The 15,969-nt window shown below is 51.1% G+C and overlaps 2 protein-coding genes across 2 annotated transcripts; one reads left to right on the forward strand and one right to left on the reverse strand.

Annotated features, from left to right (window-relative positions):
- Positions 1-5,068: 5,068 nt before the first annotated feature.
- On the reverse strand, positions 5,069-6,321 carry B0T23DRAFT_408916 (uncharacterized protein; the record flags this gene model as incomplete). Its single annotated transcript, XM_062839348.1, has 5 exons — positions 5,069-5,245; positions 5,290-5,361; positions 5,883-5,967; positions 6,071-6,084; positions 6,178-6,321. 5 exons carry the CDS (start codon positions 6,319-6,321, stop codon positions 5,069-5,071), a joined length of 492 nt encoding a protein of 163 aa, XP_062687792.1.
- Positions 6,322-7,535: 1,214 nt separating this feature from the next.
- Positions 7,536-10,807, forward strand: B0T23DRAFT_57840 (CP2 transcription factor-domain-containing protein). Its single transcript, XM_062841490.1, has 3 exons — positions 7,536-7,785; positions 7,996-8,145; positions 8,402-10,807. The coding sequence occupies exons 1-3, from the start codon at positions 7,772-7,774 to the stop codon at positions 10,620-10,622; spliced, it is 2,385 nt and encodes a 794-aa protein (XP_062687793.1). The 5' UTR covers positions 7,536-7,771; the 3' UTR covers positions 10,623-10,807.
- The last annotated feature ends 5,162 nt before the right edge of the window (positions 10,808-15,969 follow it).

A 15,969-nucleotide genomic window follows, 5' to 3' on the forward strand; every position in this document is an offset into this window, starting at 1 on the left:
TGTCTTGTTCATAGCTTAGTAACATTGATATTCGATTTAGCGGGATATCCGAATATTCACTCGAATTATACAAGAAATTATTTCCCCATTCGGTAAGGGGCCTGTCATCCCATGTGTTGACACACACCAGCAGAATCCGTCCGATCTCGATTTCGAAAAATGATAGTTGCGGGCCGGTAGGTTACTACCACTGTGTGTACTGGGCTTTCTTGTCTGTTTGGCAAGAAAAGAGATGAGAAGGGATTCACAATGGACCTGTAAATTGCAAGACGCGACAGCCCACGCGAGGGCGATTTCCGCCCCTTCTTTGTCCGTAAATCATACATAGGTACTGTAGCGCTAAGTAAGTAGCATCTAGGGTAGCGCGCGTGAGGGGCTTAATTCCAATGTCCGTTAACCGATAACGTAGCCCTTTATAATAACGCCCGTTCTACCCCCACGATCAGAGGATAACGGACCATGTCAAAGCCTCATAGTATAATATGTGAATCTACAAGCATGCGAAGACCCGACTGGTGAGTTTGTTTTCGCGTCTCTTTTGCACAGTGACTGGCTGAATGACTGAAAGGGGAAAGAGATCATGGTAAGGCTGACCAGATGGGCCCGGCCCAACTTTGCTTCTGCTGGTCTTGATACTTCTATGTTATGTACGTACCTCTTTCCTTTAAAACCGTGGACCGGGATATAGGGAAAATAGCCCGATCGAAAAAGACATGGATATGTGGACGCCGGAGACATGAATGCCGATCGGACATTGTTACATAGAAGAAGAGCATTGTGAATCAGAATTGTCTAATCGCAAGCAAGCCTATGGGAGTATTGTTCCGAACAACAACATAAGGTAACCCGTCTTTCGTAAAGACTTGAAGAGAACAGTGTGCGCATTGAAGCAAGCTGTGGGCCACTTGGATATGTCTTCTTGTGATGGACGATGGTGTTCTCTCCCGTACGTAGTGTAGCTTCTCGGATGGACGTGGGTGGTTGATAAGAGCTGATTCGCAAATTGAACAAATAGTGGTGAAGATGTGCGTCTGTCGCTCGCGTGCCCCGCCCCATTCTCAGGCAGTCGTGTAACGTCGCACTAAGACCGCGCGCGGGTTGTACACTAAAAGGCTGTAGCGTAGCTAGGTACGGGTACCCTGATCGGCAAGGAGAAAGCTCAGAGAGACAATCACGCCGGGGCAATTGTCAAGTGCACAGCGCGTTTCAGTTCCGTTGTGTGAAGTTGTCAGATCGAATGGCGTTCAACTTTGCGGGCCATCCAAGTGGGACACAGTTCCCGCCATTTCATGCCGTGGTTCCTTACGGTACGCCAGTTTCTAAGTAGTGTAGGAGCTGCCCTTGTAAGACGGGATGCTTGGATGCCATTCCCAATTCGCCCAACCCCAGTTAAGCCGAGCGAGCCTAGTGCAAGTGCGAGAAACCTCCCCACGGTGACGTCATAGGCTCAACCCCACAGGGCCCCGAATGAATCCTTCGGAAAAGGCGGTAAACTTCACCTGACAAAAGGTGTCCCATTTTCAATAAAAAGCCATTTTTGGGAAAGGGAAGGTCAAGATGAGTGGAAAGAGAAAGTATCTTTTTGGCCCAGATTGAACTTGGAAATGGCAACGCTGAACACCACTGATCACGGGATGTATCACCGTCAGACAACAGCCGGAGGTGGCGTGCGAGCACTGTACCTGAACTGAACGATGGGATGGAAATGGAAATGGGAATCGGACTGAAGTTCTCACGACTCCCGCATTCGAAACACTCGGTTCAGTTGCAGCTGGACCCAGAGCAGCGGAAACTGCCCTGGGGGACTGGAGAATGGTCTACCCGCAGTATACATCAGTCCTTGTAAAGTTGTTAGTCTGTTACATGCCTACGTGTTCTACATCTTATTACAAGATGGGATCCATTAGGTACCAACAACCGCACACAGCTGAAACCTCTTATCCTAGGTAGCTCGGGACCGCCAGAATCACCTAAAACCTCTCCTCCCTACCTTCTATAATTGGTAATGGAAGTTACAAGACATGTACAGGGCAGTTTGTCCCCCCTTGCTTAGAGCTTCTGTTTAGTACCAGGCTATGTAACGATCTCTTCAGGACTAATGTGTACCCCTAACCCGGAAAAAAAAAAAAAAAAAAAAAAAAAAAAAAAAAAAAAAAAAAAAAAAGACGAAAAAAGACATTGCTGCGCGTCAGACGAGTATGACGTCATTTCCTCAGCCACGGCTCCAGAGCGCTTGAGAAGGTCGCATCTTGAGCCGCGGCTACGGCTATGTATCAGGCGATGCTACTGCCTCCTCAAGTGTGTTCCCCCTGTTTCGGGTTCAATCTCAGTCTCACGCCCAACCTCATCTCAGCGCGATGCGGGGGAAAATCACGACTCTGTCACGATTGATTACTACGGTAACCGTTGACCGGTCCCGCGGGGGGTCGGAGTCGCCCGGGCACGGCAAACGGGCTTCGGCCTGTACTACTCTTCGGTTATGCGCCAAGTGATGGCGTCAAAGGGAAGATTTTCGGGGACAACGCACCATGTTTTTGGCCTTTTTTTTTCCTTCCCCATATGCTTCGGCTTTCTCTTCAATTTTTCTTTTTTTTTTTTTTTGGCCCACCACTCCATTACAATGTCGTGATTTCTTCGCGATCGATGTTTGACAAGGTTTAGCGGGCCCTTTTACTTTCACACGCAGTGGGCACGCCGGGCCGGAGCCTTTCTCCCCAAAGCGGGCCTCCCCCAATTGGGCCCCTTAACGCATCCTGCCTGGAGCCCACCACTTGGCGTTTTCATGCAGCGGAGACGAACGGATTTGTTCTGGAGAATTGGAGAAAGCATGACGTCATGCTTTAGTGCGAGGCTGACCGACCACAATTGTGAATCCGGTGTTTTGGGATCGCGAAGCCGGAGGGATGGACAGCATTTTCAGACCTTCTTTGTAGCCGAACTGGCATTGTTGCGCGCCGGCCGGCCGGCCGACACCTTTGAGGAAATGGACCCCTCCCGGACGCGTCAGCCGGTCAATGGAGGTCGGGCGCTGTGTGGGGCTTGAGTCCAGACGGGGCTGGCTTGTCCGTGTAGTGTAGTGTAGAAGCGCGAGGGTTGAGCAGGAAAATCTCAACCGAAATCGCGGAAATCGCTGGGCGTGCCCGACGGGAGGTTTATCTTATTGGACCCTACCTGCAGTAACCTTGCACGCGCCCTGCTGCCGCCGCTCACCTGCGTGAACCCTCTTGACCCTTCAAACATTGTGCCGTGCGAATGCGGTTTTTTGTCTGTTGCTGTTGATTATGCCTTTTCCTACGAAATCTTTTGCAAGTTTGCCCACGTCTCGGTAGTATCGTGGTGCCAGCCATCCACCAGCTGTGCAGCGCTCTCACAACAAAGTTGAAAGTGAGCGACTCCGAAGAAGCTGTGAGACTTTGATTCAGTCGCCCGAACAGCGTCGGCAGAACGGTAGATATATCGAGATGCATATATGCTACACGGGGGAGCTAGATTTTGCGATGGATTCGAGATTGTCTATTCGGATAATATCCAATAGCTGACCAGAGCACAAAACGTTCTGGAAGCGAGACACTGATCGTAGATTTGATAACGGTTTGTGCACGGTCATTGATCTCTCCCCTTTCTGTCACAGCTCTCATAGGTACCTAGGTAGGCACGTTGCTTTTGGCTCCGGCTGAGGGGGTCGCTCCCATTTCGAATTTCCCAGTGGAATGAAGAAATCGGTGGCAGAACTTCCAGAACCACCTGCGCCTTAGACAGGCCAAGATCGACGCTCGTCCCGAACACGGGTCTTGCCAAGACGATTGTCAATGCTTCCCCTAATACAGCCCCTGGTTATCTGTTCGTTGCTTCTGGCGGCCCAATGTCGAAGAAAACCTTAACGTGGCTTGAAAGGGCACATGTGCGACGAGAGGATGAAAGGTCTCCCCCCCTCTTCTTTCTCCTCCTCCCCCCGCACATGCAAATGGTCCTCCCCTCCCTTGGTGCTAAGAAAAGAGGAAGAAGTGTTATCGATATTCTCTCAATAAGGGCATTTGGCTCTCAAACTATTGACCTTCGCAATTGTGGTGCGATTTCGGTAAAGTCCAGGACCCCAGCATGTTCCTCATGAGAGTGGAAGGGAGGAAAAAAAAAATAACGCCTGTGACGTCATTGAGCTTGTGTCAATTTTGTCGTGGTGTCCGTTGTGGACTCCCATCTCCGCTGGTCTCGTCTGTTTTGGGCATCCAACCGTCCAGCCAACCCCTGGGATCGGACACACACACAATCCACCCCCGGCCGGCGCTGGGAAATGTGGACTTGGACCAGGGCTTGTTGTTGACTCCTCGCTGTCCTCGGGACTCGCTTTGTAAACTCACAGTGTGCGTGCTCTACGGTTCCAACGGTGCATCGACGATGGCAGAGGGAAATTTCGGGGAAATCTCGCTAGAGTTTTTTTTTTTTTTTTTTTTTTTTTTTTTTTTTTTTTTTTTTTATCTGACCGCAAGCAAATCCCGACTTACGAAGGAAGTGCTGTCCAAACTTGGGCTGCCGTGCCGCAACATTAGAATATGTTATTGCTGCTGTAGTTGTTATTATTATTGTTATTATCATTGTTGTTGTTTATATTTGTAGTGGCTGTTGTGAGTGTGTGTTGTTGGTTGGGCGGGCAGGCACGCTTACCTCTTGAGAGCATCGCGGGGTCTAGATCCGGGATCCAGACATCGCGGTTAGGTCGAGCCGCCGAGATGATATGGGATCTTGAAGATCGGAGAACGGCTATCCAGTCGTCGCGATTTGGTGCAGCCGAGACAGGTCGCAAACCCGACAACACCTGTGGCGACAGCTTTCAAGCCACAGACTCCGGGCTGATCTCAAGAACACTTCAAGGACACATCAAGGGACCTCGCTGGACCAATGCTTGCGTGCCTGCATTCGATCGAGATTGACAGTTGACCAGATTGCACGACTGGAACCCAGACGGTCCAGCACAGCCACGGGATTAAAAATTTGGCTCACTGGAGAAGTATCGATACCTGCGTTCCGGAAAAGGTCCGGATATCAGACGGCGGCTCGGTGCACCTATACGCTAGTAGTGAGTCCGCTCATACGTCAAGGTCTTCAGTCTAGGTTCGGGCAGCTGTTTGATACCGGACAAAAGTGTCCTCTTGGGCATTTGACTGTTCCCCGACTTGTACCTCATCAGGCATGCTCCTAGGATCTTTCTCACCGCCAAAATGCGTTCCGTCGTCGATGTGTGGTGAAGCTTTTGTCACTGCAGTAATTTGGCATATGCCGTAACAGGCAGACGGTTGAAGGCGCCTGGACTCCACTGGAGCATCCATGAACGGCCCAGCGTGGGGATTGGAGAGTGGATAAGTTCTAGTAAGTGGTACATAGCAGGTAACCCCTCCTTAGCAATTTCGGCCTGTGCCGGTAGCGTTTCGGCGCTCAGTGACCATCGGGATTCGTTAACGACCATCGGGGCATCAGCTAACGACCGACTCATATCACAAAGACGAGGATGCGGGTCGATAATGCACGTGCATGGTCAATAACACTGCCCAATAGTCCAAAACTAATTTGCTTTTTTTTTTTCTTCTCCGTCTCATGAGTATGAATGGCCGCGGGGGACCGCCTACTGTTCACACCGGTGTCGCAAGCCAAATTTACCAAACTAACCAAACTATAGCTTTGTACATGGCCAGCTCGACACCACAGTATAGGTATATAGAGATGGCTTACAAGCTAGAGGTACTGCATACCTAGGTACGGATGTCTTCGGGCCCCTGCTATATATAATCCACAGAACATCCATGCGAAAAACCATCGGGATCTAAAGTATTCCCGCTATGTGCTCGGGCAGAAAGGCTAATCCATCCTCACCACCAAACGCTTATAACTCTACAGTCATCGATATCAATGGTCTTCGTGTCATCCCCATATCCACTCCCGGCATTCCAGGCGATACCAGTAGATTGGTAATTGCTGTAAAGACGTCTGAAGCATGGCGCAATATGTCGCCGCATAACAACACACAGCTCGTAGGCAACACGTGTATGCAGCGAACATGCCGGACTGGACCCCATGCCTGGCTTTTTGCATCTGATTCGGGGCGCGAACCAGCTGTCACCCAGAAAAGAAGAAAATAGGCCTCACCTGAAGATGTCGACCCAAATCGACCATCCAATTTTACACTTTACCATGCCCGCATCCATTGGACTTATGCATCGGTATCCTGTGGCCGGGGGGGATTGCTTGGCCCCCTACACTAAACCCATCCACCCCTCTTTCTGTCCTCCGCGAGGTCAGCCATAAGCGGCCATCAGCCAGACGGGTCATTGTCCGCCGAGTCAGCCATCAGTCCCCCCCGGCGGTTGGCTCCCACAGCTCCCTTCACACCATCGCATTACTTCTTCTTTGGGCTTAGCGAGGTGTGAGTGAAGTGTGAAAGCGACCGATGAAACTGATGACAATGGGACCGGTTTGAGAGAGAGCCTGACTCCTCCGTTCTGTCCGTTTCTCCTCACCCAACTCGGTCCATTCTGATGGCTCCTACCAGATAGTCCTTCCGAGTCGAATCGTTTTGGTGTACTGCACTCTCACTTCTTGGCTTGTAAAACACTGTATCTTGTCTTCTATCGGTAGGCGGCCTCTCAAAGTTTACTACGACCTGCAGGCGAACTTCGTCGTCAGCCGTCACGTCCATGACCACACCTAGGTCTCTTTCTTCTTAGCAAGAACGGAGGGGTGAAGACTGTTTCCTGTCAAGTCTCGGTCCGCTGACCACTAGTGTAGAGTGAATATCATTTACCAAGCGTTGTGTAAAGTATGCACTGTACCGGTACCGTAATCAACCCCAGTACACTAGTGCCCCCTGGCCTGATATGGTAGCGTCTCCATCCTGGCAGCCCGGTACCTAAAGTACCTACCTCTACTGACTCCGCAGAAACGTACGGTATCAGGTATCGGTACAAGCCTACCTAGGTACCCACACACAATCCTTGGGCTTTTGATTGGGAATGCACTAGCGGTTGAGGTGCTGCGTGTTGGGGCACCATACAGTGTAAAACGACGAACTCCCCGAGGGTACATGGGAGAAGTTCCCGTCCCGTCTCAGCGGTAGAGACTGCAGAGAGGTATATACAGGGCACGCTCGGCCGGCCACACACCCGCTCGCGCGCCAGCCATGAGGCGGAGAAGAAACAAGAAGTCGCAATAAACTACCTCTACGAAGGAACCGAAAAATTTCCCAAAGGCATCACTTCCTTCTCCCTTCCATTTCTCTGGCGCATCTGCAGTGCCGTTTCTCTCTTTTGACTCTTTCCACGCAATCTGTTTGCACTGCCTCTCGTTTCCGCAACAGACAAGGTGGACTTCAGCATCTGCGACCTGCCTGACCGACACCAGCCAGCATCTTGCGGCAGCATCTCTCCAGCATCGATACTTGCTCGCGACACGCCCTTCGAGTCAAAGTACGAATTTGGCTCACTGACATTTGATACTGAGTGGAATCCCGCGCAGCCTGCCGTGCACTGCGTGTCTACACTATCAGCTTGGTTGCTTGACATCGATTGCATCGTCCGGCAGATTCGTATCAGTATCAATCCACGCGAGTTGACGACTACGATCGGCATAGCGGAGCTTTTATACCGGATCCGATTCGATTCAGGTGCAGTCACTGTTCGTCTCCGGACTTACAAATATCTGCCCACAGCCAGCATTCCGGTGTTCTGAAGAAAGAGGGGGCAACGAGTCTACTCGATACGATCAGTCGACCCGTTCAGAAACCATGTTCCGTCAACGGTCAGTACTTTACGCTTTCACCTTTTTTTTCTTTTTGTTCTTTTTTTCTTATTGCACCTTGCAAGCACTGGCTCTGTCTGCCCGCTGCCAACCGTCTCAATATAAGCGCCAGACTTCGGGACTGGCACCCGCGCTTCCCACTCCACTGCCTGCCTGTCCACTTTCTTAACCTTGGCCGTTTCGCTGACCGGGCACTTTTGCTTTTCACAGAACAAGTTCGCAAAAGCCCGCAGATGATCTGCTGGCGCACTTCAGGCAACAGTTCCCTGAAGTAGCCGCCGCCACTTCATCCGGGGCCGCAGCACCTGCCCGAACCGCAACCACCAGTCAAGCTGGCATCGCTGTCACAGCCGCAGAAAGGTGGGTAACTCTTTTCCCCCGACATATTCGCTCCATTGCGTCGCAGCCGCTGGTCCGCTTGTTTTATCCTTGACTCGGATGAAATAAGCGTAAAATAAGCACCTTCCGGACATTGCGGAAGTTCGCATGTGTCATGACCTTGAGCGACGGCAGCCGTCGGGCCGGCCGGCCGGTCATGCCAGTCATGCCATGCGATCCCATCTCTCATCATCCGGAATCCCTGGGCTGGGTTTGGCTAACTAGTAAAATACTTTAGGGCCCAAAGCCTTGGCCATGACGCTTTTCGTGACCAGGACCCGACTCCCCGGGCCACAAACGAGCAGTGGAGGTTCACCCCGTCTGTGCTAGACGCGAACCAGTTCACCTTCTCGCAATTCGCCGGCGGCCATGGCTATTATACTCCTACTCCGGGTGGCACGAACACCATCTACCATCCCACGGCTGGAGATCTCCATACCCCGACGCTCGGCCTCGGAATGGGCTTGGGCACGCCGCTGTCGATGCCTACCGCTGACGGATCTCTGCACCCGGGGCCAGCGCATATGGAATTGGGTGGATTCCACCATAATTTCCCCCCGTTCCCACACTTCAACGCTTTTATCCAAGCTACGCCAAACCAGCCGTCCTTTGCGCCTTCAACTTTTCTTCACCAAGACTCGGGCTTTGAAACAATGGATCAGGACGGGTCCCCCATAGATTCGGATCCGGCTGATGAAAGGATGGGCAACATCGACGGCAGCTTCCAACAGTCTCCCATGATGGGCTTCCAAGCTAGGCAATTCGGCATGCCCCTCTCCATGCAGCTACCGCCGTCAGCCGAAAGGTTCCGCTTTCACACAACGCTCAACGCACCCACTGCCATGGTTAAGAACTTGGACGAAATCCCTGTCACCTACCTCAACAAGGGTCAGGCCTACTCTCTGTCCGTAGTCGATACCGCGCCCACGCTACCCATTGCCCCGGGGACTCGGTTTCGTACATTTGTCAGGGTATCCTTTGAGGACGAACAGCAGCGACTTAAGCCCGGCATGTGCTGGAGTTTGTGGAAAGAAGGCCGCGGCACCAATGAAGCACACCAGAGAGGAGGAAAACTGCAAGCCGTTGAATTTGTCGAGGCTACCCAGCCAGCAGAGGGTGACGACAAGAGGACGCGCATCGAGCTGGAGAGCGCTTCGTTTGACGGTTTCTCAGTCATCTGGACCCCCGGTATCAACGGTTCGGTCGACTGCAATATCGCCGTCCGCTTCAACTTCCTCTCCACTGACTTCAGCCATTCCAAGGGTGTCAAGGGTATTCCTGTGAGGCTCTGCGCCAAGACTCAACCCTATCTCCCGAATTCCCCTCAGTCACCAAACACCAGCGACGGAGCCGAGATTTGCTATTGCATGGTCAAGTTGTTCCGCGATCACGGCGCTGAGCGCAAGCTGTCCAATGACGTTGCCCACGTGCGAAAAAATATTGATAAAATAAAGCAGCAGATGCAGCAAGCCGAGAGTGGGATCAAGGATTTTGGCAAGAGGAAGAGATCAGGGGTAGCGCAGATGAAGACTCAAAGCAGCCAACGCCCTGGAAAGATTCAAAAACACAAGCGGACGTGGTCCATGTCATCCGCTAGTTCCGCTGGAGGAAACCCTCGTGTGCAACTCGAAGAGGACCTCACCATGAAGCTACAAAATGCGCAGGACATGTTTACCAGCACTCGTCCGGTAAGCGTCCTATACCTCCGTGGTGACGAACTGGACGACCCCGACCTGCATCCTGTGGCTCTTCCTGGAGAGTCCCTTGACCTTACCAAGCTGGAGTCCAAGGAAAGTAACGCTTGGCGTAGCGAGCGAAGCTCTGTTGCCGGATCCTCTCTTGTTTCGCCATCTCCAAGCTCGCTTTCGCTTGCTTCCCAGATGTCCGTCAGCGGATCGAAACCAAACTGGCCAGAGCTTTCCAGGTTCAACTCGAGCGATGCTTCCAAGGGACTGTCCGGCCCCCCAAGTAGAGTTAAAAGGATCACGGGTGATAATGGAAATTTGACGGGCTGGATTGACTCCTTGGATGTCGACGCGTCTTACCGCCCTCCCCCAGAAAGGGCAATCAAGCCCGTTGCTTGTTTCTATGTGGCCCGTGCAGATCCCGAAAACTCACATGGCCCGGAAATCTATCGTGCGATCTACCTGATGCAACGAAGCCTGCACGAGTTCGTTACGCGTATTGCGCAGAAATGGAACCTGGACCCGAGCAGCATCGTCCGTGTCACTCACTTTCTCCACCGCGGACTCGAGGTAGCAATGGACGATGACGTTATTCAGGAGCTTCAGGAAGGCCAGGACATGAAGCTCGAGATCCGCGAAGTCAATGGCAACAACAACTCTGGCGTTAAGCGAGAATGGGAGATGGCTGTCGATGGCCCTGAGGCCGAGCTAGCATCTCCAGCAACGACCAACAACAGCTCGCAGACAGCATATGAACTACGACTACTCTACTAAGATATGGATTATAAGCCCCTAGAAGGAAGCGTCAAACATCTTCCAGGGTTTGTCTGTTCCACTGGGGATCTTACTTGTCACTGGACGACCAATAACAACCATTACATATGGTATACGACTAGCACAGAGGATACAAATGACGTTATGGGAAACAAGGCAAACAAACATGGGATTGACTTCTATGGGTTCGGGAATGGCAGGTCTATACAAGGCTGGGGTCGGGTTTTGTCTGTCTTTTTGTCTTGTCTGGGTGGGGTTTTGGGGCGCCAACGACAAAGGAAAGCGGCATGGGCACATGCGTAGACACATGCGTTGCATGTCGGTGGGAAGGGTATCTTGCTACGTTGCTGCTATTTGGCGTTGATACGTGATGGTTTTTTTTTTCTTTCTCTATTCTCCTCTTTCCTTCCTGTTCGAGATACCATTATACCTACGGGCACAATTCCTCTTTCGCTTCCATGTTCGCTTCTTCTTTTCTGTACAACTAGCCTGGCAAGCAAACAGAGCCAGGGGTGACAGACTGACGGGGCTTACAGGGCGAATTGGTAAAGCGGCCTGGGGAGCAGTTCAACACCCTTAGTACTTGTGTTTTTCACTTCTTTGGGTATTTCTAAACCATTACCCTTCTTCCACCATTGAACAGCGAAATACACACTTCCTGAATATCTCGCATTATGATGATGCACGTCCCCTATAACTTAACGTGAACATGTTTCCCCTATGTCCTTCCTGCTATTGCAAACATCTTGTGAACCCGTCGCGATGCTATTGTAGCGCGGGCCTCGACGATTTGAGAACAGCAAAATCTATCATCCAAGTAGGCCAATTTTATCTTTTCTTTATACAGCCGCAAGTGCCTCCTGGGAGCGAGAAAGGCGGTCCAGGGTTTCAGGTGGCGAACAACCGCTTCTTCAAAAGTAATCTTGATGCAAAACCATTGGACAAAAGGCTCATGCGGCTCATTCGGGGGTATTAACATCCGGGATGAAGGCCAAGCCAGAAATCATACACTACATGCTGTCCACTAAACCGGTAGGGTGCTATCCGCGCCGTACCGCCAGCCGTGATAGCCGTTCGTAAAAGCTAACGGCCACGTCGTCGGATCCCCCCACGCTCGTGACAGAAAAGCTGGCACCTATTTAAAGCATTATACATGGGAGATCGATCAACGAAATGGTCGTAAGAAGAATCTGAATACATCATGGTCATTACACCACACATGAGGTACCTATATACTCCTATTACGCACCCAGGTATTCTCTTGATGTACCTGTGGGAACCAACTTGCAGGCATTCTCGAATAGAGGAATCCCCAAGTGACTCTGACCGATGTGCTTTCGAATTATTGGAGGTCCCTCTATCACAATTTAATAACAGCGTTTCCGAAGAGAGCATTACTGGACGGTCCATATTCGGTTCAGTTTTATTAAGATCACTTGGTGAGAAGGACCAAAGGTGCCAGCTCTTTTGTCACGGGCGTGCCCCCCTATTTCCAACCCACATACACCTACAGGGTTAGGTCCCCTCGACACTTGTGCCTCAAATCCATACATGGACTGAAAAACGGATGCTGAAACAGTCCAGACAGTGATGATGGCGCTGGCTCCAGCCGAAGAGTCCAAACAGCCCAAGATGAAACGAAAAGGCCTGCTTGCGGGGCCCAGGGCCACAAACACTCAACAACTTCCTGCCATGAGGAAGTTCCGTGGTCTGTAAGACCATGACCGGCCCGAGGTATGGCTGCTGACTTGAGCCAACAGCCAACGGATGTCGTGGCTTGAGAGCGTTGGCTCCTTGTCACCAGAGCCCAGCCTGGGTTTGCTCCTGTAATCTTACGGCGGCGGGTGCCGTGACACCTGGGTTTTCCTCTGGTCTTTCCGTAAATCAATCACCAAAGTTCATCTTCTTAGGTATCTATATGGTTGATAAGCAGGTAGCATAAATTGTACCTACGCATCCAATAGCTGGTGGCTTCCAGACACTCCAAGAGACCAAGACCATCGTTTCCCCGTCTACACCGGGCCATAACATTTCAGTATGTAACGACATGTATGCTTGTGAGTGGAGGGAGTTGAATCTCTCTTTTCCGTGGATACGGCTGACAATGTACCCGGACACTGTGAGGTGCAATTGAAGGAGACAAATTCATAGAAAGCCATAGTTAAATTGCGAGATTGGAAAGAAGGATTCTTATTGGTACCTTAATCTTCCCCTGAGCCTTTTGTCCGGCTTGGTTCGGTATGTTTCACTGTATACTTCTGCCCCCTTCTGTTCCCGCTTGTGTAAACCGAGTCAGGACACCGAGCCATCAAGCCCTATCCCCACCGGATTAATGAAGAGGGAAATCTTTGATTTCGATCACCACCCTTGATGTGCTGGTTGCTCGTCAGCCCACGACGAAGCGTATCTTCCATATCTACCGTTCTTCCTAATGCCCCGGTATTCCTGGGTTCATGCCGCGAGGATGTGTGCCACAAGGGAGGGAGAGGAGCCGGCACGGGGAGACACTTTCCCAGATTCGGCCCTGCCCCGGGTTCGATTCGGAGATTGAATTCGAAAAATGGATGAGCCCAGCGTTCGGTGCGGTAACTATCTACCAATGGAGTGGCCGGTAAATGATAACGGTCCTTCGTTCCGTCGTGAGGATGAACTGAGGCGCATGCAAAATGAGGCGCTCGCAATAGCAAGAGCTGTGGCGATTCAGCGTTTGAAAGATGCGATTGGACAATTCCGGGCTTACACGCACTTTCCTTTCATTGGCATTGACGCATCGCACTTTTGACCTTTTCTTCCCGACCAGCAAAGATTTCTTGCCCCAAAAAGGATGAAACCCTACACTATTGGGATCATTGATTCTACACTACAAGTACCATCCTTGAAAAAAGCTATGAGCATATCACTGTGGTGAAGAGTGACGCCATCGGAACCGGTTCGGCGCTTGTTTTTCCTTTTGTTCTTGCTGTTTTTCTTTTACCTTTCCAGCCCAATTTTTCAAGATAAAAGATAGACAGATAGTTCATCGATCAAGAGGATCTTTCATAACTGTCGATCTCATACGCGTCTCGGGTTGACAATCCTCCAACACCTTGCACTAATACATTACACTACTGTTGCTGGCGTGCTTGCCAGAGCGCGACAGTAACGGCCAGGGACATATACGTCGCAGTGTAATAATGGGGGACTGTGGCGCGGTCATGTAACCTTGTGCCTTTGTCGCCTCTTCCACGGTGTGCGGAACGAGCCACATCTCGCAATCGTCCATTTCCCTCAGTTGCTGACTACTGTATACTACCTCTATGGTAGCACTATGTCGATCTAGGATGCTGGACGGAGGTTGCAGTGAGACGTATGTACGTCTCTGACGGCAACACGGATACAACACATCTTCTCGGAAATGATCGATGATATGATGTCGAGCTGTGGCTGGGTCAGCCACTCACGCGCCGTTCCGGAACCGGCACCCGAGCCTCGAAAGAAGTCGTCGTCAGCAGGTCGATAGCGAAACCCCGTCACCAGCCACTTGCGACCTTCAGCTTCGCCCAGTCGCCTTGCCCCCCCCAATTATCCCAGACGGCAACTATAACCGAAATAAACATCCCACAGTACATGAGAAGATCGCTTTGAATTGATCACACCAAAATGGGAGGCCTCTGGATCTGCAATGGGACAGTGGAGGGAAGGGAGGCGCCTGCTGTCCTACTCCAAAGCCCATCTGGTTCCAGACTGTCCTAATATCCGTGGTCGTACAAAAGTCATGTCCGCGTGGGGACTTCTGGACGAGATCTCGTAGGAGCATACACCTTGTTGTGGCTTGTGGCTGTGTTCTCACTTTCTCGCCTCCTCCACCTGGAGTACTATGAGTGAGTACTGAAGTGAGTAGACAATCCAATTCCCCACTCCTACCTACCTACCCTCGAGCTACACACAAGTCACCGATCTAAAGCCTCAGTATGCTGGACTCCCATGACATGTCTCGTTCACTCATCCCATATCAGATGCGAGATGCTTACCGGACCGCATATAACGGCAATGCAAAACGGAAGCACGCCACGGACAGGACATCGCATGATACATACCACGTGTACGTTTGTTCGACCACGGGGGATTGCATAGGCCACCATTGTGTCTGATAGTCCCCCCCAAAACGGGACTACGGAAATTTAAGGTTTCAAAGACGCGGAACGACGGGTACCAACTTGGCCGTCTGAGCTGACATCAACATAAGGTCCGCCCCCGTGTGATTTTAGGTACCGTCTGCACTTTGCCGGCAGAACCAGATGCGAATCTCATCCCACACGGACAATGGACCCTGAAGATGCCGATTTCTGTCAGTTTCCCGGGCCGGGGTAATGTGTGATACGGGAAGAAGCGTCTGCAGAGCGGTACAGTGCAGGTAGAAGCAGGGAAGTTGGGCATGGCTGGTTTACTAGTGTACTATGATAGGTACTGCAGTGCTGTAGGGAAGGGGAGGTAGGTAGGGCACGGGGAGGTTCTCCAAGTGGAAGTGTTGCATCGACAGACTCGTACAAAACTCTCTCGCAACCCTCCATTGACAACGAGAGGTTATAAGACGGCTTGAAGAGGGTTTGATGTACCAGTACATTCCCTTGCCCCTTTACCCTCTTGGCTTTTCGCTCCATCTCACTCGCCACACTTTCCAACGATCATAGCCCGATCGAGTGCGAGTGGGTTGAACAGGTGAGCCCGACCGTTGGGGTCGTCCAGTAGTGTGCCGTATGAGCATGTCCTGCCGATGCCGTTAGTGTACATACACATACAATCCATACATACATAGTATAGTTACGGGTATAGTCACGGGTACGAGTACGGTCACAGCGAGTTGCAGGAACAATCCCAACCCGGTCCACGTACATCATAATAGAGGATTGGTTTGTTTACTATGATATTAACTGGGTTCTTCTAGTGGGGCCAAATTAGGGTAGAGTAAGGCTAATCTAAAGACCTTTCCAACCTTGAGAAGGAATGATCATCCACGTTTGTAGTATCTCGAAAATGACCAGTGCTGTCAACGCTACAGAAGCATCTCTTCGTCCTGTGTAGAACGTTAAAATACCTAATTAGAACATCTATCCGCGAGATTTCCGGCCGCTTTCCCAAATCTATTAGGCTCTGTCTTTATTTGTGCTAAACTAACCAAAAAAAAAAAAGAACAGGGCTGGAATGCATGTACATTTATCACACTGGCCCTACAAGGTACGGATCTACACGCACGCACGCACGCACACATGTAGTATACACCACTTCCTCCTGACCACATGAAACCTTTATTCTGTCCACGAGGCACAGTAAATAAGCGCTGCTTCCGTGCAGATTTTCCAAAGTTTCA

This window comes from Neurospora hispaniola (assembly GCF_033458365.1).
Source record: "Neurospora hispaniola strain FGSC 10403 chromosome Unknown B0T23scaffold_14, whole genome shotgun sequence".
Lineage (NCBI taxonomy): Eukaryota > Fungi > Ascomycota > Sordariomycetes > Sordariales > Sordariaceae > Neurospora > Neurospora hispaniola.